Source organism: Sciurus carolinensis, chromosome 6 (genome assembly GCF_902686445.1).
Source record: "Sciurus carolinensis chromosome 6, mSciCar1.2, whole genome shotgun sequence".
NCBI lineage: Eukaryota > Metazoa > Chordata > Mammalia > Rodentia > Sciuridae > Sciurus > Sciurus carolinensis.
In genome coordinates, this window is record NC_062218.1 from 142603876 (window position 1) to 142627419 (window position 23544).

At 43.5% G+C, this 23544-nt stretch overlaps 1 protein-coding gene across 2 annotated transcripts in view; it reads left to right on the forward strand.

The window, feature by feature from the left end:
- Positions 1 to 23544, forward strand: part of Gria1 (glutamate ionotropic receptor AMPA type subunit 1) — a 311817-nt gene that overhangs the window by 248213 nt on the left and 40060 nt on the right. For both annotated transcript variants that reach the window (XM_047555789.1, XM_047555788.1), the window contains exons 12-13: positions 16945 to 17143; positions 22484 to 22731. In XM_047555789.1, coding sequence (XP_047411745.1) covers positions 16945 to 17143; positions 22484 to 22731 — 447 coding nt within the window. The remainder of the gene's footprint in view (positions 1 to 16944; positions 17144 to 22483; positions 22732 to 23544) is intronic.

Here is a 23544-nt window from a genome sequence, read left to right on the forward strand (position 1 = left end):
GGTCTCAGCTTTGAAGGTCCTTCCTCAAGACCTGGGAAATGTCAACACAAGGCCTAGAACTCAGAGAGCCCTTGATAACCATCTATTGAATGAAGGTTGATGGCAGCATCAAAGTTGACCTATTGTTGGCTCCTGAATCCCTGAAACCGGAGGAGAGCCTGGGCTTCCAGTCCAGGCTCAGATTCAGCTTTTAGTTTAAAGACAAGACCCAGAGCTAACAGATATCAAATAACATAGGCTCTTCCCTGACATTCCCACTGGGTCAAATTACACATGCAAAAAATTGCAAGTGAGCTGCTCACTCCTAGAGGCCAGAACTTGAGACATATCCTCCCCTTTAATCTTTCCCCAACCTCATCATTCTTCCCACAGGCTTCCCTTTCTCACCTGGTCCCCAAAGGTGAGACACATGACATTCTTCATAAGAAGTTTTATGACATCTCTGGAAAATTCTTTTTTAATCTGCTCTAGCTTAAAAAGCTTGCATTTTCCTGACTGCTAATTAGAACTGTCAATTTAGTATAAGTCACAAAAAGAAGTAGCATCTCTTGGTAGGGAAAAAAAAAGAACTAAGAAATTGCTTTGGCAATTTTCAGAGTGATTTATGAGGTACATTGTTGATGATATTATTAATCTTTTTAAAAAGTGTATGCTGAGAGAGGGCTAATATTCTCTGTAATAAACTGGCAACACACATGCAAATTCTTGTTAACACATTAGTTATGAGAACACATTGAGGGGGATATAGGCAGAGAACAAATGTTTGGCCTCTCCAGTGAATTTTGTTTTTAATTTTGTGTTCCACCCAAGGAACATTTGTTGAGTGCCTAATACATCAAGGATGGTGAAGGAGTCAAAGTTGAAGCTCTTACCGCTCCCATCCCTTATGATCTACTTGGCAGGGTGGAGAGGGACAGCTGTAAAAACAGGTGGCACATATTTAACAAGAAGGCAGAATGAGGTGAGGGCGGCAGGTATGGAGGACTGGAAGGAGAAATGGGCACAGCAGACAGTGGGCGGTGTGTCGGCTACGCTTGTTCACCGCTGGACTCTGAGCACAATGTCAGGCACAGAGAAGCATTTGATAGAGTTGCAGCAACAATGGAGGAAGGATGGAGACAGAAGCACAGGCAGGAACCTGGATGGTTCCAGATGGCAGCTCCTCTGTCAGTCTTAGGATCAGAGGGAAGGTGATGAGAAAGAGGGCCCAAGCCACCCACCATGGACAAATGACAGGAGTAAGAAATACGAGTCCTGGCAAGGATGGGGAGAAATTAGAATCCTTGTACACTGTTATTGAGAATGCAAAATTGTACAGCAGCAATGGAAACCAGTATGGAGGTTCCTCACAAAATGAATAACAGAACTACCTTGTTTTCCCACAATATTCTGGGTATTTATCCAAAGCAATTGAAATTAGATTCCCAAAGATATATTAGCACTCCTACGTTTATTGCAGCATATTTGCAATAGCTAAGATGTGCAAACAACCTTGACAGATGAATGGATAGGAAAATGTGATATATATATGTACAATGGAATACTCTTTAGCCTTAAAAACATATAAAGGAAATTCTGTAATAGGTGGCAACATGGATGAACCTGGGGGACACTCTACTAAGTGAGATCCAGGCATAGAAAGACAAATACTAAGTAATTCCACTTATAGAAGGTATTAATATAGTCAAATTCATAGAATTGAAGAATAGAATGGTGGTTGCTTGGGGCAGGGGAGGGAGGAAATGGGATTTACTAATCAACAGGCATAAAATTTCAGTTCAGCAAGATGAACAAGCTCTAGAGCTCTGCTGTACAACATTACACCTACGGGCAATAATAATGCACTGTATACTTAAAAATTTGTTACCAAAGTAAATCTCATGTTGAGTGTTCTTACCACATAAAAATACTTTTTTTTTTACAAAGAAAAACAAATATGCCTGTTTGTTTTAAGCCAAGATTGGGGGATATGGGGTTGTCTGTTATAGCAAAATATCACAGCATATAGAATTGAACAGAGAGAAAAGCTCTCATGCCATCTAGGGTTTAAATAAATATGATAGCTAAGAAAGGTACCAAAGAGGTATTGCATTGAAGGAGATTGAACTGGCTGAGGGGTTTGGGAAAGCTTCTTGGAGAAGATATGAAGATATGTGGAGAAGAACACATAAGAACATGCGTGAGAAAGTGGGATGAGAAAAAGATAGGATACGTTAATGAACGTACACAGAAGGATCAGGAAACGTGAGTGACCGAGCAGGTCCTGGTTTCTAATAAACACAGGGATGAGAACACAGATGGATCAGCACTTACTCCAGCTCAGCTGTGTGATGAACAGGTATTTATTCTTAGCATACCTGAATTAGCTTTCCATTGCTTCCATGACAAAATTCAGCAGCTTAAGACAATACAAATATATCCTCTTATAGTTCTGTAGGTCAAAAGTCCAGTACAGGTCTCCCAATGCTACAATGAAGGTGTTGTCAGAGTGGTTTTCCTTTCTGGGACATCTAGTTGGTAATCTGTTTCCTGCTCATTTGGGCTGTTTGCAGAATTCAGTGCCTGCGGTTGAAGATCAAGATTCTTGTTTCCTTGATGACTTTCAAGCGAGGAGATACTCTCACCCTTTGATTTCCGTCCTCTTTGTCTTCAGTGCAGGATGTGTCCCTCTTGTGCAAGCATGCCTGTTTCTTCTTCTGTCTCTTCTCATTGGCCAACTCTTCTGCCTTCCTCTTCTACTCGTAAGAGCCAATGTTATTACCTAAAGCCCTCCTGAATGATCTCCCTAGTTCAAGGTCCTTAACCTTAGTTCAATCTGAAAGGTCTCTTTTGTGGTATAATGTAGCATATTAACAGGTTCTAAAGATTAGGGCATGGATGGATATCCTTGGGGGACTAATTTTCTGCACCCCCCCATCCCACTTTGTGAATGAGGAATCTGAAGCCTAGTGTGGATAGGTAGCTTATCCCAGGTCCCTACTTCATTCTTGGTAGGATGATTTTGGATCCCAAGAAACCTGACAGTAGGACCCTTACTTTAAACCATGATGTTGGCCAGAAAACATAAAAGGGAAAAGCAGAGGGTGAGGATAAAACAAGGGGTGAGGGTGGTTTAAGGGAACTTTGCATAATGCTTGGCAGCCACCCCATGTTGGGTTTCTACTGTTCTGTAGCAACCACAAACTTAGCTTGAACAGTATTCATATATTATCTCACAGTTCTGTAGGTCAAAAGTCAGGACGTTGTGACTTTCTCTGCTCAGGTTCTCACAAGAATTAAATCAAGGTGTCAACCAGCAGAGTTCTCATTTGGAGCTCAAGGTCCTCTTCTAAACTCATTCTTGTTATTAGAATAATTGAGTTCCTAGGAGTTATGGGACCAAAATTCCCTTTTTCTTGCTGTCACTGGAGACCACGCTTGGTTTTTTAGAGGCCCCTTTAGATATGTGGCCTGTGACCCCCTCCACCTCCATGATGGAGACCCTCTCTCACGTCAAACCCCTCTCACTTCAAATCTCTCTGACTTCTTTTGTCTCCAGGTGGAGAAAACCCTCTTCTTTTAAAAGACTAATATAACTGGAGTAGGCCCACCTGGGCAATGACCCTGTCATAAGTTCAACTGATTAGTCAAACTAAAGACATTTGCAAAAGCAAAATCCCTTTTGTAATGGAGCACAACATAATCATAGGAGAAATGCCTGGGGCAGAGATCATGGGCCATCTTATATTTCTGCCTACTACACATTTCCTAAACAATGGGGCAGATGATCCCATGCTCACTGAACATATGATGAGCACAGTGGTTAGGGAATAAGGACAGAGCTGGACAGTAGGGCCCAGGTCCTGATGATGAGCAGAGTGCCATGTCACTTTAGGAAAGCCTGCTTCTTCTACTTGAGAACCAGGAAGGATCCCTCCTCATCTCCTGCAGGCAATGACAAAGATTCCTTGGTGTCTCTTCCGACTCATGCATGGCCAAGAGCAACCCCAGAGTCAACTGCATCTCCAGTCATGTCCTTGTTAAAGGAAGGACATCGTCGCTGAGAACTCTTGAGGAAAAAGTGGAAAGACCCAAAGTTAGCATTCTATACCTATAATAATTCAGGCAAATTTATGACTGCAATTCAGTATGAGTGTAAACCTGTCTAAATTTGCATCAATCTTTTGCAATATCTTTAAAGAAACACTTATTATTTTAATTCTGTGCAATAATTGGCTCTATGCAATCACTTTGCAGAGCTAAGATTCTGAAGTAACATGATTTTTATGACTATATAGGAATTATGAATGTACCAAGAATCTCATTTTTTCAAAAATATAAGCTTCTGAAGTTTTTGAAATCAGTTTATTGACTCATAGAATAAATGATTACTTTGCAATCATGTTTTTGCTATTAATTAGCTTAAGAAATCTTTTCCTCCATAGAAAGCTCAGAGGAAACCATTACAAATTGCCTACTTATGAAGTTTTATATTCATTCAACAAATACTGAGACTATATTAGGTTCTAGAGGATTATGAAGAAACCTAAAATCCCTTTATGATTTAATAATTTAGTGCAGTAATAACCATGAAACGGAGCAGAACAAGGAGGGATGCTGAGAGGAAAACAGCAGGGCTTGGGAGAAAGAGAAGTGAGCAAAGGAGGCAGCAGCTAGGCAGGCTTCTCAGAGGAGGTGGCTCTTGGAACTTGGCTTGTAATCATTAAATACAGAGTCCATGCCTGAGCAGCAGAGGCTCTGCTGGATCTGGTCTTTGACTCATTCTCCAGATTCATCTGTCTGTCCATCACCTTGAACACCTGCAGCCTTTTTCTGCCTCCTCTGCTCTTCCTGTTTCCTCCATCCAGAATGTACTCCTCCAGGTTTTTCACACATCTCGACGATTCTCACCCTTCAGCTCTCAGTGGGAACATCACCCTTCAGAGGGACTTTGCTCACTGCCCTGTTCATATTGGTCCCTTCCGTTCCTCTCCCAGACTCCTTGTCACCCACCAAACTGATGACTGCAAATTAGTGATTTTCAAAACTAATGACAGGATCCAGGGGCTGACATGAGAAGGCACTACTATTACCTTTGTTTTATAATTGATAGATTGGAAACCCAGAGAGGCTAATCATCTTCTCAAAGTCATGCAGGCAGAAAAAGCAGCAGCTGGGATTTGCACCCAGACTGGAGGGTCCCATAGCCCATAACTTCACTAATATGTTTTGAGTTTTCTACATACCATAAACATGATAGGTATTCACTTAGGAAATCAGGAGATAGTAAGTCGGAGAAAAAATTAAAGTCCATAAACCAGGCACCTTCATGTCTCCCATATGCCTTAGTTTTTGGACTTGCAGACATTTATCTCCACCAAGGTTGAGTTTAAATAGGGCCACCTACTATACACTGCAACATAAGCTGCTCTTTTCACTGAACATCACATGTTGTTTCTTTCCATGGTCTCTCATTCCTGCCTCTATCTACTCTGGTCCAGGCACCCACCATCGCTTGGCAGCTCACCCCAAACACCCTCCTAGGATGTTGCTGTCATTATCCACTTTTCATTGCTAGGTGAAACTGAAGCTCCGGGATGTGAAATAACTTGGCCAAAATCACAGCAAATAAATGGCAGGGCAGGAGGAGGAGGAGGAGGAGGAGGAGGAGGAGGAGGAGGAGGAGGTTGCCACAGCTTCTCAACTCCCACTTAGTCATTCTCCTCACTGCCGGGGAAAGAGCCGAGTGTCCCTTTGAAGAAATGATTGGGGGTTTCTGGGTGAGAAGAGAAGGAGAGACTGTTCCCTGCCTCCCAGGGCTGTTCTGCTAGCTCAGTTGGGGATAAGTGGGAGGGAGGGGCAGAGCGTGCAGGGAACCGGGTATGGTGAAAAGGTACCTGGCAAACAGGGAATTTTCAATTGGTTATTTTAAGTAAAATAGCTCCTGTTAATATGTACCTTGTGCTGAAGCCAAGCAAATGCTAATTAAAGCAAAAGCACACATTGTTAATTTATCTCCTGTTTGCTGATGGGTTGGGGGGGGGTCTATTTTTAAAAAAAGCCCACAACATTACCATATTTAAATATGTTCTCAACCCTAAGGACTTCAAATGCCAGACATGTTGGGCCACAGATGACTAAGCAGGCTCACACCTGGCCCATTGAGGCAGGGCCCCAGGCCTTTGAAGCCCATCTCACCTCTAAAAACCAGCTGGTGAATCAGCAGGTAGTAGGAGCTCTGAAGCCGGGAGGTAGGGTCTGGATGCAGAGAAACCATATGTTTTGGTGTCGTGGGCTGTCCAACAGGCAGTTATAAAAGGAGAGTGGCTTCTTCTAAGAACTTAATCCCAAAAATATATGTGGAGGAAGTCCCATTTTTAACACCAGCATGGTACCATATATTCTTTTGTGTCTAGGAACTGTAGGGCAAGTGGTGGTTGGGTCCTGAGAAGGTGGACCCTGAGAGAAGAGGGTGTTGGTCCTGGGTAAAGCTGAATCCACTTTCAGTAAAGGTGAAACAAATATGTATTCACATTTAAACTCCATCAGTTGTTTTGTGACCTTAACTAAATTATTTTATCACTCTCAATCTCGGTTTCCTCATGATCAAAAGGTAATATCCCTATCCAGCCTGAAGAGAGTGATAGGGATTAGAAAAAACAGATGTCAGCTGTGTTAGTCCACTTTTCATCACTGTGACCAAAATACCTGACAACAACAACTTAAAGGAGAAGTGTATTCGAGGTTCATGGTTTTAGAGGTCTCAGTCCATGGTCAGCTCTAGGACTGAGGTGAGAGAGAACATTATGGTGGAAGGAAAGGAAAAGGAAATCTGCTCAGCTCTGGACAACAGAAAGCAAAAAGGAAGAGAGAGAGAGGAGTCAGGGACAAGATATAGCCCAATGGCCTGACGCCAATATCATATTCTTCCACCCAGTAGTTCATTAAAAATATTAATCCACCAAATAGGTTAATCCACCAATGCTCTCATAATCTAATCATATCTCTCATAATCTAATCATATCACCTCTGAAACTTCCTGCATTGCCTAATACATAAGCTTTTCAGGGGACATCAAAGATCCAAACCATAACATCAAATGGCTTCTGTTAAATGAGACCTCTTGCATGAAATCTTTCCAGATTTCCCTCAGTAGGATGTGGGACTTCCTGGCTCTGACTTTCTTAGCACAGTATCAGAAAGTAGTGACTGCCTCAGTGACGATCTGTGACATTCACCCAGGACAGCTCTCACAGTGGCTTCTGTGTGTATCATGTCTCTTCTATTACATTGATTTCCTTCAACCACCATATGACCTAGCTATACCACACCTCAGTATTTATCCTAAAGAATTGAACTCATCAAACCATAGCAATACATGCATACCCATGTTTACAGCAGCACAATCTACAATACCCAAATCATGGAACCAGTCTAGGTGTCCATCAATGGACGAATGGATAGAGAAAATATGCTGTTTATACACAATGGAGTTTTATTCAATCATAAAGAAAAATGAAATTGTGTCATTTGCAGGAAAATGGATGGAATTTGAGAACATTATGTTAAACAAAATAAGCTAAACTCAAAAACTCAAGAGTCATGTTTTCTTTCATTTGTAGAAAATAGAGGGAAAAGGGAAAAGAAAGGTGAGAGACAACCTCAGGAAAATCGAAGGGACATCAGTAGAGTGGAGGAAAGGGACCAGGGGGAGGAAAGAAGGGAGGGAAAGGGGAAATACTGGGGAATGATATTGGCCAAATTATATTGTTAAATCATGTTCATGCACAAATATGTAACAACAAATCCCACCATTATGGACAACTATGAGGCATCAATAAAAAATATGGAAAAAAATAAAAGGATAAAATCTTAGAAAATAAATAATTTTATTTCCTTGAGAAGAAACCTCTTTTGCATTTCCTTTCAGACTTGATGTATAGTCATTCCTGAGTAAATGTGTGTAATCATTCATTTATATGGTCTGTTCACTGAACACCCATTATGTACTAGGCACTGTGCTAGGAGCTGGGGATATAGCAATGGATGACATTGATAAGGACTTTGTCCTCAATAAACTTACATATTAATAGAGGGAGACAAATGATAACTGAATCAATCAATAATTATATAAGTATATAAAGATCACTTAATCTTTGATAAGTACTCAAATAAAAAGGGAGCAAGGTAAGATGAGAAAGACAGAGAGATGGGTAGTTGAAGCAATAATACTGTTATGGTTTGAATGTGAGGTGTCCCCCAAAAGCTCATGTGTAAGACAATTCAAGGTTTAGAGGAGAAATGATTGGGTTATGAGAGTCTCAACCCAATCAGTGAATTAATCTCCTGATGGGATTAACTGAATGGTAACTGAAGGTGTGTAGGGTGTGACTGGAGGAGGTGGGTCACTGGGTCGTGCCTTGGGGGTATATATTTTGTATCTGGTGAGTGGAGTCTCTCTCTGCTTCCTAATCATCATGTGAGCCACTTCCCTCCACCACACTCTTCCACCATGATGTCCAGCGTCACCTCAAGCCCCAAGGAATGAAGCTGGTTGTCTATGGACTGAGACCTTTGAAGCCACAAGCCCTCAAGTAAACTTTTCCACCTCAACAATTTTTCTGGTCAGAACTTTTAGTCACACAGTAATGAAAAACTGACTAACACAAATACTTAAGAAGAGTATATATAAGGAGATCAAATTTGAATAGAAACCTGAAGAGAAGGGTAGACAGAAGCAGGTTTGGAAAAATTCCGTGCAAGTGAATCCTAGGCAGAAGAAACAATTGCAAAGACCTTGAGGTGTTCTAGGAACTGTAAGCGACCAAGGAGGCTGGAACATAGCGATGGAGGAATACCTGGTAGAAGATGAGATTAGAGGTGGGCCAGATCAGGAAGTGTCTCATAGGACTTGGTAGAACACTTCGATTTTATTTTGTAATCGTGACAGATTTTAAGTGGAAGCAGAAAGCAATATGATCCTGTTTATAGTTTTAAAAGATCCCTCTGGCTATTATGTGGACATGGAAGTTACAAGGACCAAAGAAGCAGCTGGAATCAAGTATCTAAAGGACACCTGTGAAGAGAAGAGTGGGACATGACTGATTTGGATGGACTGGATGTGAGGGTGAGAGACAAGTCAGAAATGGCACTGTGATGTTTGGTTTGAACAGCAGAAAGGACAATGACATCCTCTCCTGAGACAAAGATGGAGAAGAATATGTTTATCTGTATTAATTTGGAGTTTTTTGGTGGGAGTTCCTTGAGAATTTTGCTTTGGATATTTCAGATTTAATGTATCAAGCAAGTTACATACAGGCATAGAGAGAACAGAGAGTGGGGTTGGAGACTGAAATGTGGGAATCGTGAGTCTCTATGTAGAAAGGCCATGGGACTAGAGGAGATCTCTAGGACAAGATGATAAAGAGCGATGGCAAGAGGACGGAGGCTTGAACTCTGGAAACAATAGCTCAGGATTAAGCAGAAAGAAGGAGCCAGCAAAGGAACCTAAGAATGACCAACCCAGTAGGCAGGAGAAGACCCAGCCAAGAGTAGGGCAGGGAAACAAAGAACTGTTTCCCCAAGAGATTGCCATCACCATCATCCTTGCAAGTGACATCTTGAGCCCTGCTGGGTCTGTGTTAAGTGTGAGATTTGAGTGATGTGTGAGATGTGTGAGATGTGACTGATTGAATTCTTGAAAGTCATTGGACGGGATTCATTATGTCTCTTTCTCAGGTGTGGAAATCAAGGCTTGGAGAGTGAACCAAACAAAGAATGAATGAAAGAAGGAAGGAAGGAACGAACGAACAAATACGTAGCCATTTTTTTGCAAACTGTGGCCACACTGCCTTTCCACAACTGACCTGATTGGTAAATGATAGGGACAGAAGACCATCCCTCATTAAAACATAGCTCTACAAGTATACATAGCTCTACATAGCTGCAACAGTAACCTAGCTTACAGAGCACTGGGCCTTCCTTAGACTTGTTGTCTAACCCCACTTCCCACCCCTGGGACTCACCCCCAGTGTCCAGGGCCCTGCCCAGTTGGAGTGCTGGAACACAGTGACCAGCAGCTGGGGCAATTAAAATGAATCACTCCCGCTCTGCCAGGGGAAGTGCCGCGTGATTTGCAGCTAGTGACAAATGGGATGATTGGCTCCCCAGATCCAGCGTCTTGGATGAAGTGGTCTTGTCAGTGGAATTGTTGCATTTGGCCAGAGCTAATTACCCTGGTCTAGGATTCTGGATGCCCAATACCATGTGAGCCTCTCTCTCAACATAGCTCAGCTCAGTAATTAGGCAAGATGGACCTTTTCTCCTGGTAATTTAGAGGCAGGCCATCTGAGCCTGTGCCTTCTTGCTCCTGTTTCCATTACTTTTTAAAAATAGCCATTTGAAGTAGATGACAAAGGGAAATAGGTTGTACTCAGTGACCTCTTGAGCTCAGCTGAATGAAAGCACACAGGAGGTGTCCCTTCTGTCCCCTTCCTCTTGGGGATGATAGGACATGCTTTTGAAATAAAGAAGAAGGACCCGATCCAACTCCTTGTCAGAGGTGTCCTGGAGAGGAGGTTGCCAGGATCAAAAGTGGATCGCTGTTTAATAACTTTCCACTCAGCCCCAGGTGTGCTCTCCCGAAGGCCCCTGACCATAGTATCTGCTCCCCACATCCTCCACCATGGCTGCTGCTCCCCATATACCTCCAGCCAGAAGTATTTACCCTGTGCTAGGCATTTTTTAATTCTTAAGAATACCTTTAAGAGCCAGGGGTAGTGGCACATGCCTTTAATCCCAGGGGCTGGGGGGGGGGGGGGGCGGCGCTGAGGCTGAAGGATCACAAGTTCAAAGTCAGCCTCAGCATTTTAGAGAGACCTTAAGAAACTCAGAGAGACCCTGTCCCTAAATAAAATACAAAAAATGACTGAGGGTTATTTAGAGACTTTGTCTCTAAATACAAAAAAAATGGCTGAGTGGTTAAGCACCTCTGGGTTCAATTCCTGATATCAAAAAAAAAAGAAGAATCCCTTTATGATGAATGCTACCATTAATCCATGCTGTACATAAGTAAACCCCAAGATCTTGACTGACTTGCTCAAAATCATACCAATAGGAAACAAGCCAGGGTCTCCATCTGCTTTGTGTGACCCCTGAGCGCTTTCTCCTGACCAGTGTTCTCTGTTTCCTCCCTAAGGATTGTACAAAAGTAATTGTCAAATGAGTCATTGAAATGTGGTACCTGGGTGTTGATGTGGAAGAGCTAATAACCAGATGGATGATAAAATATATTTATATTTTTGATGACAGTTGCATGTTAACTTAGATCTAAGGTCTGTAATATTTACAGTAGGGATGGAGAGTAGAGGTCAACCAAGTGTGACCTGCAGGCCAAACCCAGCCTGCCACCTGCTTTTGTCATCAGTGTCACTGGAACACAGCCATCATATGTATTTTTACATTTTTGTCGGTGGCTGACTTCACGCTACACAGATGAGTCGGGCAACAGAGCCCAAAATATCTGCCACTTGGACTTCAAGTTGCTGAATTCTAGTCTAGAACAAAAGAGCTGCAGGATTGGAAATATCCATTGAAAGACATGCAGTGAATCCTAATCAATGACCAGCAGGAGCAATGCCTGATGGAACCCAGAGATTTGTCCACTCTCGTCCTCACTGCTTTCCATTAGCATCACATAACCCACTTAATGATACATTTAGTGCTCTGTTAATGAAAGGAAGAAAGATCGTCTGCTAGCAGAGAGACCTTGCTGCCATCTGACTCCCAGACCGTTTCAGACTCGGCTGGCCCAGCAGGCACCAACTGGCATTAAAGCATCTTTCCTCTCCCTTGGTCCCTGCTCCCAGGGATGGCCACGTGGATCTCTTTACCTCTTCAGCCAGCCCGCCCTTTTCAGGGCGAGCTCTGCTTTAGCTCAATGCATCATCATCACTGTGCACCAATAAATACCACAAGTAACAATCACAGCAACATCTTCAGTGGGTAATTACAGCCCTGGGATTGGTATTGTAAATACAGCCAAGGGGTTAGTACTGTAGCAGAACAGGGAGGGTGGAAACATGGTCACAGAAGGGGCAGCTCAGGGCTCTACTGGCAAAGGTTGGGACGTTCACAGAGGAGGTGGGATCTCAACCGCTTCCTCCTCTCCCTCTCTGTGTACTCTGCCTTGTCTCAGTCCTGCTCCTCTCCTGCTTGTTCATCTCCTACATATACTTCAAAGCCTAGCACAATCTCTCCTTTTGATAATTTCCCCTGACCTCTGCCAGCCCACACTTAGCAAACTTTCTGTGCACCTTTGATGCTGTTCTCTTATTTGTCACATAATTAAGATAGTACAGGAATATGGACCTTGATATTTAAACAAGATGGTCATGGTGGCCTATGAGTACTTACTATGTGCCAGATATCAAGTTAAGCACTTGACAGAGAATCCAGGGTGTCTGGACCCAAAGCCTATGTTTTGAATCACTGGGCTACACTGCCTTCCCATCTTCTCCATCGGGCTGTGAACTCATTGGAAAGACCATGTTATATCCACTTTTCTCTCCCCAGTGACCAACAGTGTCTGCCTGCCATGCAAGAAATGCTTATGAAATTAATGAAAAAAATAACATGGCACTCGCAATCCTAAAGATCCATATCTTCTTGCTGTGAAGATATTTGATAAATGTAACTAAAATCGTAAGACGGTTGACTTTAAAATGTAGAGATTATCCAGGTGGGCCTGGCCCAATCAGCTGAACCTTTTTAAAGCAGGGAGTGATCTCCAGCTAGTGAAAATCAGAGTAATCCTGAGAATACAGGGATTTAACACACCACAGCCTGCAAAATGGAAGAGGTTAGAGGATAAGGACTACAGGCAGCCTCTGGAACCTGAAAGTAGCCCTGTCTGACCACCAGCAAAGAAATGGTGACTGTAATCCTATAATCACAAGGAGATGAATCCTGCAAACAGTGAGCCAAAGGGAATCCCCAGTCCCAGATGAGAACCAGGGCCCCAGCCAACACCTTGGTCTCAATTTTGTGAGGCCCTGAGCAGACAACCTAAGCTCCCTAGAGCAGATCTTTGACCCACAGCATTCGAGCATTAGTGGTAATTTGTTACATAGCAATGGAAGGCAAATACAAGCAGGTTCTCCATTCTCTGGAGGTAGTGGTGGTCAGGCTGCTAACCAAGGGTTCCACTGAGTTTTAAAGAAACCAGTGTTGCTGAAATCCAGCATCATGGGGGAGTCACAGGTGAGGAAGTCCATGCCCATCCACAGAAGGAGTCTGCATTTGGTGAAGAAGGTAAGGTTCTGTGGTAACAGGAGTGCTGGACGAGGAGTAGGAACCCTGCTTTCCAGGGCCTGTTCTGCCACTGTGTGACCACTGTGGACCCTGGCAAGTCATTTCAGCCTCTGAACCACAGTTCTCTCATCTGTCAGATGGGGTATACACTCCTTTTTCATCCACTTCACGGGGCCATAAATGGGGTTGGAGTAAGATAATGGGTCCAAGGAGCCGTAAGTTAGCACCGATTCTGGAGGAACAGGAGGGACTCTCAGTCATCTAGAGAGCTTCAGGAAGAGCTATGCCAAGTTATGAGACAAATAAAATTCAGGTGACTAGGCAGACTCCAAGGGCTTCAGATCACAGCTGTTCCTTCCCTTCTAAGAAAAGCGTTGCTTTCCCCTGTGGTTCCCGGGGAGAGTAATGATCATCATAAAAATAATGTCTCCTATTCCGAAGTCCTTTCTCCTGTACCATTTTAAGTCCAAAAGCTTGTCTCTGTTAAAGGAAAAGGATGGACTAAGTGTCTTCTAGTTTTGAAAGTTTTGATTTCTCACCATGAGAAAATTCTCACCCATTATAGGAGCATTGTCCATTATTCTGAGCAGGAAGATGGAGGCCCCAGCTGAGCAGGCAATTTGCCAAGGTTATGGGTCTGGCCAGTGAAAGAACAAAGGTTCTCCTTCCCAGTCCCGGTCACTGGTGACTCCAACTCTCTACCTCTAGTGCGGTGCTGGGAAAACAGAGCATTCTTGGACCAAGACCCAACTTCACCTGCACCAGATCTGAACTGAAGGTGAGGAGGAAGCCTCAAGGTCAAGCTTCCATCTTGCGGATCAGATGCAGACAAAGCCTCAAACATATGTCCTGTTTTCAAGAACCTCTTCCCCCAACCCTTCAGCTGTTCCACAGGTGACCCTCGCTGACTGACAAGCAGCAGAATCTTTCTTTGGTACCTTTATTAAGAAAGTAAGGATGTGGGGAATACCAAGCAATGTTCTGCTGCTCGCAACACCCAGAAGATAAATATTCATTAAATTAGAACATGGAAGTAAGAAACTTAGGCCTGACACTTTGCGGGGAAGTTTTTGAGCTTCACTAGGTGTTCTGGAATGTGGGAAGGCTTAGCTGGGTCTCTGAGCTCAACCCTGTTGGAAAAGAAAGCACCCGTCCCAAACACTTAGCTTGAGGCACTGCAGCCACCCAGAGCGTAAGCAGCTTTTCATTCTCTTGACTCTGACAGCTCTTCCCAGTCTCTGCACTCCTATGTGAATGGAGATGCCTGGCAATGAAAGAGACGGGGTTCATGTGTTCATTTGTTATTGAGGGTCTACTCTGTGCCGGGCCCCAGAGATACAACACTGCACAAAAGAACTAAAGGGTTTCTTCGCTCTTGTAGAACTTAAGGTCTAGGAGCGCACAGAAGGTCAAACGATCAGATGTCAGATTTCAACTGCTTCAAGAGCTATGTGGGTTGAAACTTATATTTGAATGCTAAAAATGTGATTATTCGTGTGGGGTCTGAAAAGTGCATTGGGTTGTTGCAGTAGCCAGGGACAAGAGCAGAATATGCTAAGGGTGGGAGCCTTTGAACATGAGGGACCAAATAAAGACCAGGACAACCAGAGTATAGAAAGAGTCTTGCTGGATGGCATTGCCAGCTCCCAAAGAGTTTGAATTTTATTCCAAGTGTTGAGAGAAGACTTTCATGGGTTTTAAGCAGGGAGTCAACATGATGTAATATTTTTCTTAAGATCACCCTGCTTCTATCTACCTTGCTGTCCTGTTTCGTGGAAGCTGTGCATTCTGGTCTACCTACTTATGATTTCAAATCACGGAATCTCAGAGACAGGAAATGTGAATGGTGGAAGCAGCTAATCCCTGACCATATGACACTTGACCCCTCTTCTGTCTTCCTTAGAATTATGTCCCCAGAACTTGGTACCCTGGGGAACCAAGAGTTCCCAACAATAAAACATCTCAGTAAATGGCTCACCATTTACTTGGATACCTTCAGATCAGAAAAGTTCCCTCTCACTCCCAAAACAGCCATCTCAATGTCACACCACCCTACCCATCAAAAGCATCTTCTTTATATTTAGTTAGTGTTGGCTTTCCTGGGACTCCTGCCTGATGCTCCTAAATCAGGTCCGATAACACAAGCCTCACACAGACCCTTCAGGGAACAGGCCTCTTCCTCTCTTTTCTTCTGGTTACAGGTCTCTTCCTGCAGAACTTCTCTACATCACAGTTTTGCTCCACTCTGCTGGTCTCATTCCTTTGAACAAGTTTCCCCTCTATTTCCCTCTTAATGTGGGGCATCTAGGAGTGATCTTTTCTACTTAGCAAGCAACAAAACATATTTGTTGGATTTCTTGGCGTGAACACCACTGTATGTCTACAGAGAAAATGAAACTCCAAGAAATGGAGACAAATTGAAGTACAGAAGGATGTGGGAATAACACAGAAGGAGTCAACCAGGGTTTTGCAAGCAGTGTGAACCTAGAGAGTGGTCCCGCAGGCCTGGGTACTTTTCCTGAGCTTAGTGTGACATGAGGCTTCTGAGCTTCTTTATCTGTAAAACCCATGGGTTGGATGGGTAATCTCTGAAGTTAAACGATGAATTTTAGTTAAGCACTGACAGCTTCAGGCTGTCGCAGCACATGTTACAGAGGCTTAAACATACAGTAGCCCTAGGGTGAGACTTCCTTGAGCAAGATGGGAAGAGAAAAGAAATGTAAATTACTGTATCACTGAATTCTGTATGGATGGATGCTGTGTCTGCCCACCACATAAAAACCACCCATGCAACATCCAGATCATCTGGTTGCATGTTTGGGAAGCCCTGGACTTGGAAACACACTGGTCAAATCAGAGAGATCCCTGTGGACTCTTGGAAAGGTCACGTTTCTCTTCATTGTTTTGAGTGTAACAGAGGAATAGTTCAAGGATAAACTTTTTTTCCTCATGTGTGATTATTGTATTTGCCTTGTTTATCTTTTGACTTCCACCAAATTCTTTCTCTGGCAGTGTGGGGAGTGGTGCAGGGGGTGGGACACAGATACAGAGAATTACACCTACACCCGATGATGATATTCCCCACGGTGGCTGGAGTATGATTATTCTCATTCTTCCCTTCTTTCTGGGCCATCATTTGGGTGACCTTTGCCAGCAAGAGGACAATAATGAGAAAGCTGTCAGACCAATAATGAGAAGGCTGTCAGGCCAACATTTCTGGATCAGTCAAATGTGTGTATCATGTGTATAAATGCATTGACCTTCATGTGAGCGTGCGCAAACTTCTGGTGTATATGTAACTGCATTCAAAACGATGTGTGTACGTGTTTGTGACTTCTGTGGCAAGTGTTGACATATCTGTGTTTTTATTGACTTGTCTCTTGATGTCTATGCGCATGTAAAGTGAGTGTGAATATGTGCCTGGGAACTTCATCACCCATGACAGGCAACAACCCCACAACTCCTTATCTGTGATGAGGAACGAAATGTGGAATCTGTCTGACATTTGAATTCTCACATCTTGCTGACAGAGAAGGGTACAGCAGGGTTTAACGGCTCTGCTGATGGGGCTCAGGCTAGCTCACTTCAGCCCCTCCATGAAGCCTTCTGCGATCGATGTTCATGCTTCCGACACCTCTTCCCTTTGGCCTGCAGGTCCCTGTCCGGCCGCATCGTTGGTGGCGTCTGGTGGTTCTTCACCTTGATCATCATCTCCTCATACACAGCCAACTTGGCTGCCTTCCTGACCGTGGAGAGGATGGTGTCTCCCATTGAGAGTGCAGAGGACCTAGCAAAGCAGACAGAAATTGCTTACGGGACCCTGGAAGCAGGATCTACTAAGGAATTCTTCAGGGTAAGGATATCCCATGTCCGGAGGCAGTTTTACCAAAGGGAAGCATCATTGTCATGAACATTTCCTTCTTGTTAAAAAGCACAGGATTACAGATTGCCAGGGTAATCACTTAACTAGGTAGGAGCTGGGAAAACTCAGGACATTTCTCAGCTTCTTACAGATAAATCACTATTTCTACATTTAGAGACGCTTTGAAACTCCTGCATTGATTTAGGCCCTTTCCCCACACCAGTCTGCTCTCTGAGGGGTACAAGTGACATCAAATACAATCCCCTCCACACTCCCACAAGGACCTTACAGTCTAGTTAGTAATCAGAGAGGTTTGTGGACAAGGTTTGGAGCGGCTGCTCTTTGTATTCCTGTCTCACAGTGGGAGTTAGTAAATGTTTGTGGACTTGATAAATAAGAAGATGCTATATTGGAAAAAAATAACTGGAATAGGTGATCTATTAAATATTGCCAGGAGAGAGAGGCAAGTGAAGCAGGTCCTATGCCAATGTGAAGGGGAGCAGAGAGGACTTTTGACTGAGGAGTGAACAAGGGCAGAGGAGCAGAGAGCTCAGGAGCACAACATTCAGAGCCAGTCAGATGGAAGCCCAGAACTGACTCCATTTGTGACTTTTCCCACACACTCGGCCTCTTTGACACCATTTCCATTCATCTAGAATATGAGGGTAGTCAGGTCTACTTCAAAGAGCCCTCGTGGGATTAAAAGAGATAAGGCATCACAAACACAAGGGAAATCAAAGAACAACGAGTGATAGTTCCGTTTACCGTTAGAGCTTCAAGGATGTGCAAACATTTGGGAGCCATCCTGAAGAAGGGGCAGGGACAGGAGTCACACAGGTGGACCTGAAAGTACTTCTAGACATCAAAAATCAGGGTGGATGTGAGTGGAACAAGGACATCCCAGGCAAAGGGAATGACTTGAACAAATGCCCAGAAGCATGAAAATCTGGACTTTGGACATGTGCATCCCAAAAGTTGAGCAAGCAGGATATTAAGCTATGATATATTAATTGAATAAAAATAATCATAAATACCACTTACTTAACATTTACTGTGAAGCAGGTCCTGTAAAAACACACCCTAGACAAATTACCTCATTTGACCTTCTCATTAGAGCTAAGTTAAGGATTGCCATACCCATTTTGTCTGAAGCTCAGAGAAGTGAAAATCATTTCTTGAGGTCACACAGCTAATAAGTAGCAGCAGGAACACAGAGAGCAAACTCTTGTACTACTTCAGGCAAGAAGGTAGGGATCCTGTGCAAATTTGCCAGGTTCTCATTGCAACTTCATGGAGTAAACTGCAGACTCAAGTAGCCCACTGGGTGATGAGCTGCAGTGTCTTGGTCATGGGTTTTGTGTTCTGCATGGCAGGCAGGAAAGGGACCAAAGCCTTAACCATCACTGAGCCCAGATCCAAGGCTAAAATCACCGATGTTCAGCATATTGGAGCAAGAAGGTGTCTGAATAGTTTCATGGCCAGAGCTTGTCATTTTGGAGACAAGCTGAACTTACTCAGTTTACCCTCCCAGTTAGTAGAAAAAACACTTGTAATCTCAGTACAATTCTCTGACATTTTTAGCCTGCAATGGAAGTTATACCTCATGTTTGTCCATAAAGACAATTCTATACCCCAACCCACAATGCAGTAGTGGGCCACCCAATATACTTAATAATACTGATGTCTCCATAATATACATAGTACATCTCAAGTCCCCAAAGCACTTTCAGGCGCATGGTCTCAATTGTTTCACCGGTGATCTAAAGCAGAACAGGGATTATAGAGCCCACTTCTAGAGAAGAAAACAAAATTCAGGGAAGTCATAATGCAAGTGCCAGGAGTGGGTACCAAATCTGAGTTTCCCCATTCCAACCCAAGTATACTCGCTACTGAACCACACTGTCCCAACACGATGTTGTTATTAACTAACGTAAGTTCTTAAAAAGATCACTCCTTTTGTCAGATGGGCCCATGAACAAATCTAGCCTAACCCTGGTATTTATTTCACATTTTGGGAAACTGAGAACCAGAGAAGAAAACAGTCTCGTCTCGGATAATGAAAGCCCAGCTGGGACATTGGACTTCAAAGTTCTTTATTAATAATGATGCCAATTAATTTATCACTACTTTTTGCTCACAGGAATCTGAAACCAAGAAAGCACCTATTTTCTAAGTTCTGTGCCCTAACTAACGATGAGGACTATGCTGGTGGAACTAGGTTGTAACTCATGTGCTAGCTTTGATAGTGGTCGTCTGAGGTTCTATGTGGAGAGGAGTTCTGAGGTCACATCTGGGCTCTGTGTCAAAGAATTCTTTGAATCCTATCAATGACTATCATGTGTTCAGGAAAGGAAGCTGGTGCCCGAAAAACCATGGTTCAAGCATCCCTACCCCAAAGTAAGACCTGAACGTCTGTAAAAAATAAATAAATAAATAAATATTTTTTTTATAAAAGGCCTAATTGTGAGCAGAACTCACCCCACTTACAGAATCCCTACTTTGTGCCAGGCACTGGGTCATCATCTTCTGGGTTTTGTCATGTGATCTCCTTGGCAACACTGCAGTGGGGAATGTTAGCGCCATTGTCAGAGGAGGAACACCGAGGTTCAGAAAGGTTATGCTACTTGCCTAGGGTCCTGCAGCTAGGAAGATAAAAATTCCCAGATGAGGCCAGGCACCTGCTTGCTGTGGAAAGACCAACATGTGCCATCAGGAGACCAGGGTTCTCACTCCCGACTCTGCCACTAATAAGCTGCGTGGCATCTGTCGGTTAGTTGTCACATCCTGGGTCTCAGTTTCTTTACCCATAGGAGGAGAGCATAGCTAAAGTATGTCTCAGGAGCCCTTCCATCTCTATGACTCTTATCTTTTATCCCACCAAGACTTTGGTAGGAAGGAGACAAGATCACCTACCACCTCCACAAGGCAGAGGGAGCGAACAGCGAGACAAGAATTCTGCCACCCCCCTGTCTGCAGAATCTGGCTTTTAGTACCCACGGCAGCCCAGCACTTCTTGGCAGCCCCAACCCAGAGTCACTTAATCCTCCATCGACAGTTTAATTAAGATGTGTGAAGGGCCGTGGGAGCTGCGGATGATAGGAGAGATCCAAGAACAAATACCCCGAGTGTGCTTCCAATCTTCCCTGCCAGTCATGCTACCTTTGCATTCCTGGAGATTAGATTTTCCTGATAGTCTGCTCTGAGTGCCTGTGAGCATAGCCTTAGCGTTTGAGGCACTGGGGTGAGGCTGAGAGGACATATTAATTTTCTACATACTGTTGCCCAGAGGGCTCCTCAGCTCTGCCTGTCAGCAGCCCAGATCCCTGCTGTGTCCATCCTGTCGGGTCAAATTGCATCTTGCAATTGCCCTGCTGTGTGTTTTGTTGGTTTTATGCCTGGAAGATCATCTGCAAATCTGGTCACAGCTGAATTTATACATTTCGCTATTTCTCAGGAAAGAATATTAAATACATTGGCGATGCTGTGATTCATCCTGGGTATTTGCCCCCTCACCTTGGATTCCTCCCCCCCTCTTCTCCCTTTTTTCTTCTTTCTTGTAATGACATTGTTGCTTGAATGATATAGTTTCATGTAAAGAGTCAGATATTTCAATTTAGCAAGGGACTTAAATATTATTATGCCCAAACTTATAGAGGAAGTAGAGGGGAAAGGGTATAAAGAGGAGGGATTTCCCATAGAGCAAACCAGGACTTAGAAATAGAACAAAACTACAGCCCAGAGCTCTTCATACCCAGTCAGAGTCCTTTCCAAATGGTGAACTTTATTATGAAACAAATGATCTAGTTTATCTAATGATGACTATTAAAATTAAAACTCACAGTACCAAATGCCTTTCTCCAATTCTCAGTAACTATTTCCAGTATGTTTTCCTCACGACCTAGAATTTTTCTGAGCCCTAAATATCTTTATAGATCACTTGGCTCAAGTGTCAATTGTATATCAATATCTTGCTAGCACTTGATGTTGATTGATAACAAGGAAATAAACCTGATACTTGTGCACAGAAAAATGAGATATTGCATGCATATTGATGATTTCATAATAAATAAGTATACAATCTGTTTTAACCACTTAATTCTGTGGGTTGTATGACTCTAGTAGTAAATGTCTTTAAAAAAGATAGTTTTCCCTTCTAGGTATTTAACCCTTGTCCATTCACAAAACATTTTCAAAAATATCCCTAAAATGCATCTACCCTTTGGGAAAAGAACACTCTTTAGAAATAACATGTGAGATGAAAGGATTGACCTGTGGTTCTGGATCCTGGATTCTGACAATGTGCAAGGTGCTCATGAAATTCTCAGAAAGGCCCTAGCAAAGAAGACTTCCCTTTTCTCAGATAGTTTCTATATGTTTGAGACCTATGCACAGGAAGAAATGACTTGCAGTCCGACAGTCCAGCCTGGCATGCAGTGAGAGACTCAGACAGTGTGTCCTATAGGAACATCGGCCCTCATGATACTGTATTTCAAAGTGGGAGCCACACAGGCCATGCAGATCAGGACCATCTGCTGGACTTTTGATTTTCCTGTTAAGGATGGGGACCTGCACTTTTGCAATCTCTGTATGTGACACTGGTACCCACCAGTGGTTAAGAACTAGTTTCCTTGGAGCTGAGATGGTCTCCAAATACATAGGATTTACTCTGGTCTATGAAATGAGGAGAAGGATGCAGTAGGACAGAACCAGATACCAAGTGGAGTAAACATTCCAAGCAAAACCCCAAAGGAGAGGAGGTCCAAGGAGAGTTAGAGGAGATGAGGAAAGCAGTTTGTCTAGATTAGGAGCCTTTTGAAAGGTAAATGGGCCCCAAACTAATTGCTTTATCAAGAAACAATTTACATTCTGAGGGCAGGTCATGCAATATGGAATAACTCGAACTTGATTTCGTTATTAGAAGACAGCACTGAAAAACCCAGATCGCACTGATTTTCACTCTGCTACTTCTGGGCAGTATAAATGTGGCCTTCCTCAACAACAGATGGGCTCTATAGTGTCTTTAAAAGCCAGAAAGGGACCCAGTTGCTCAACTCTCCCCATATTTAAGAGAAATATAATTACTCCAAAGTAATTAAAAGATTCTGAGCTACTCTGTTCATCCTGTATTTGTAAGATATTTGTACTTTGGAACCTACTGGTACTAATTAGTACCTCTTATTTTGCAATCACTCATAATTTGTTTCTTCCAGAGCTAATCTGGCTCATGAATGTGTGATCAAACCGCACTCAGTTCTTCATGAATATGTGTGCCGACCCCCGCTCCAAGCACAGCCAGCACCTAATTCTGGTTTTGTTCCTGTCTCCTGCCAGAGGTCTAAAATTGCCGTGTTCGAGAAGATGTGGACGTACATGAAGTCAGCAGAACCGTCCGTTTTTGTGCGGACCACGGAGGAAGGGATGATCCGAGTGAGGAAGTCCAAGGGCAAATACGCCTACCTCCTGGAGTCCACCATGAATGAGTACATTGAGCAGCGGAAACCCTGCGACACCATGAAAGTGGGAGGTAACTTGGATTCCAAAGGCTATGGCATTGCGACACCCAAGGGGTCCGCCCTGAGGTAAGTAGCCAAGATCTGCTTCCTTCGTACTCCCTCTCCCTCCCTATCTCAGGAATGAGGCTTCTGTGTCTGCCACATGGCTCCAATGCACAGTGCAAGCTGTCAAGTCAGCTCTCCTTCAACACCTGTGGGCCTGGAAGATTCCAGCCACCTAAGATCTTCAGCCCTGAGGTTGGAAATTGACCTGGGGGCCTCAGCTTGCTATGACTGTCACTGCCCATGTGTTCCTCCCCTCGCCTCACCTCACCCCTCCAGTGTGTCGACTGCCCATGAACCCTGTGCTTTTGTCATGTGATATGTGACACTCCATCAGTTCCCAGACACCCCTGCATCCAGCTAGGCCCTGAACAGGGCTCTCCAGCAACCTGGATTTTCTGACGGGAGATGGTTTGTAATATTTGTCTGGGAAGAAACAAACACATTGTCCAAATGAAAAGTCAAGTAGTTTGTGTCTTACGATTCTGGCCATGGAAATTCAAATAGCACCTAATGAGTAGCACCAAATTAATAACAGCATAAGTGCCTACCTGGACATTGGTTTCCTCAGCAAGATACAGGTAGTTCAGTAAAGAAGTAAAGAGAATTTTATGTTCACATAAGGGAGCTCTGATATTCATTCCCAACAGTTGAGGAAGAATCCTGTAGACTTGCAGTCTGAGGAACTAGATTCAATACTGAAATTCTGATAGAAAGTAAAACATTTCATCTTCCAGCCCTGAGTTTCCTCATCTGTAAAGAGAGGATGTTCTCCTTAGTCCACAGTGGTTAAGAGTTCAAACAGGAAAATCTATGAAGAGGGGAACTGAAAGAGCA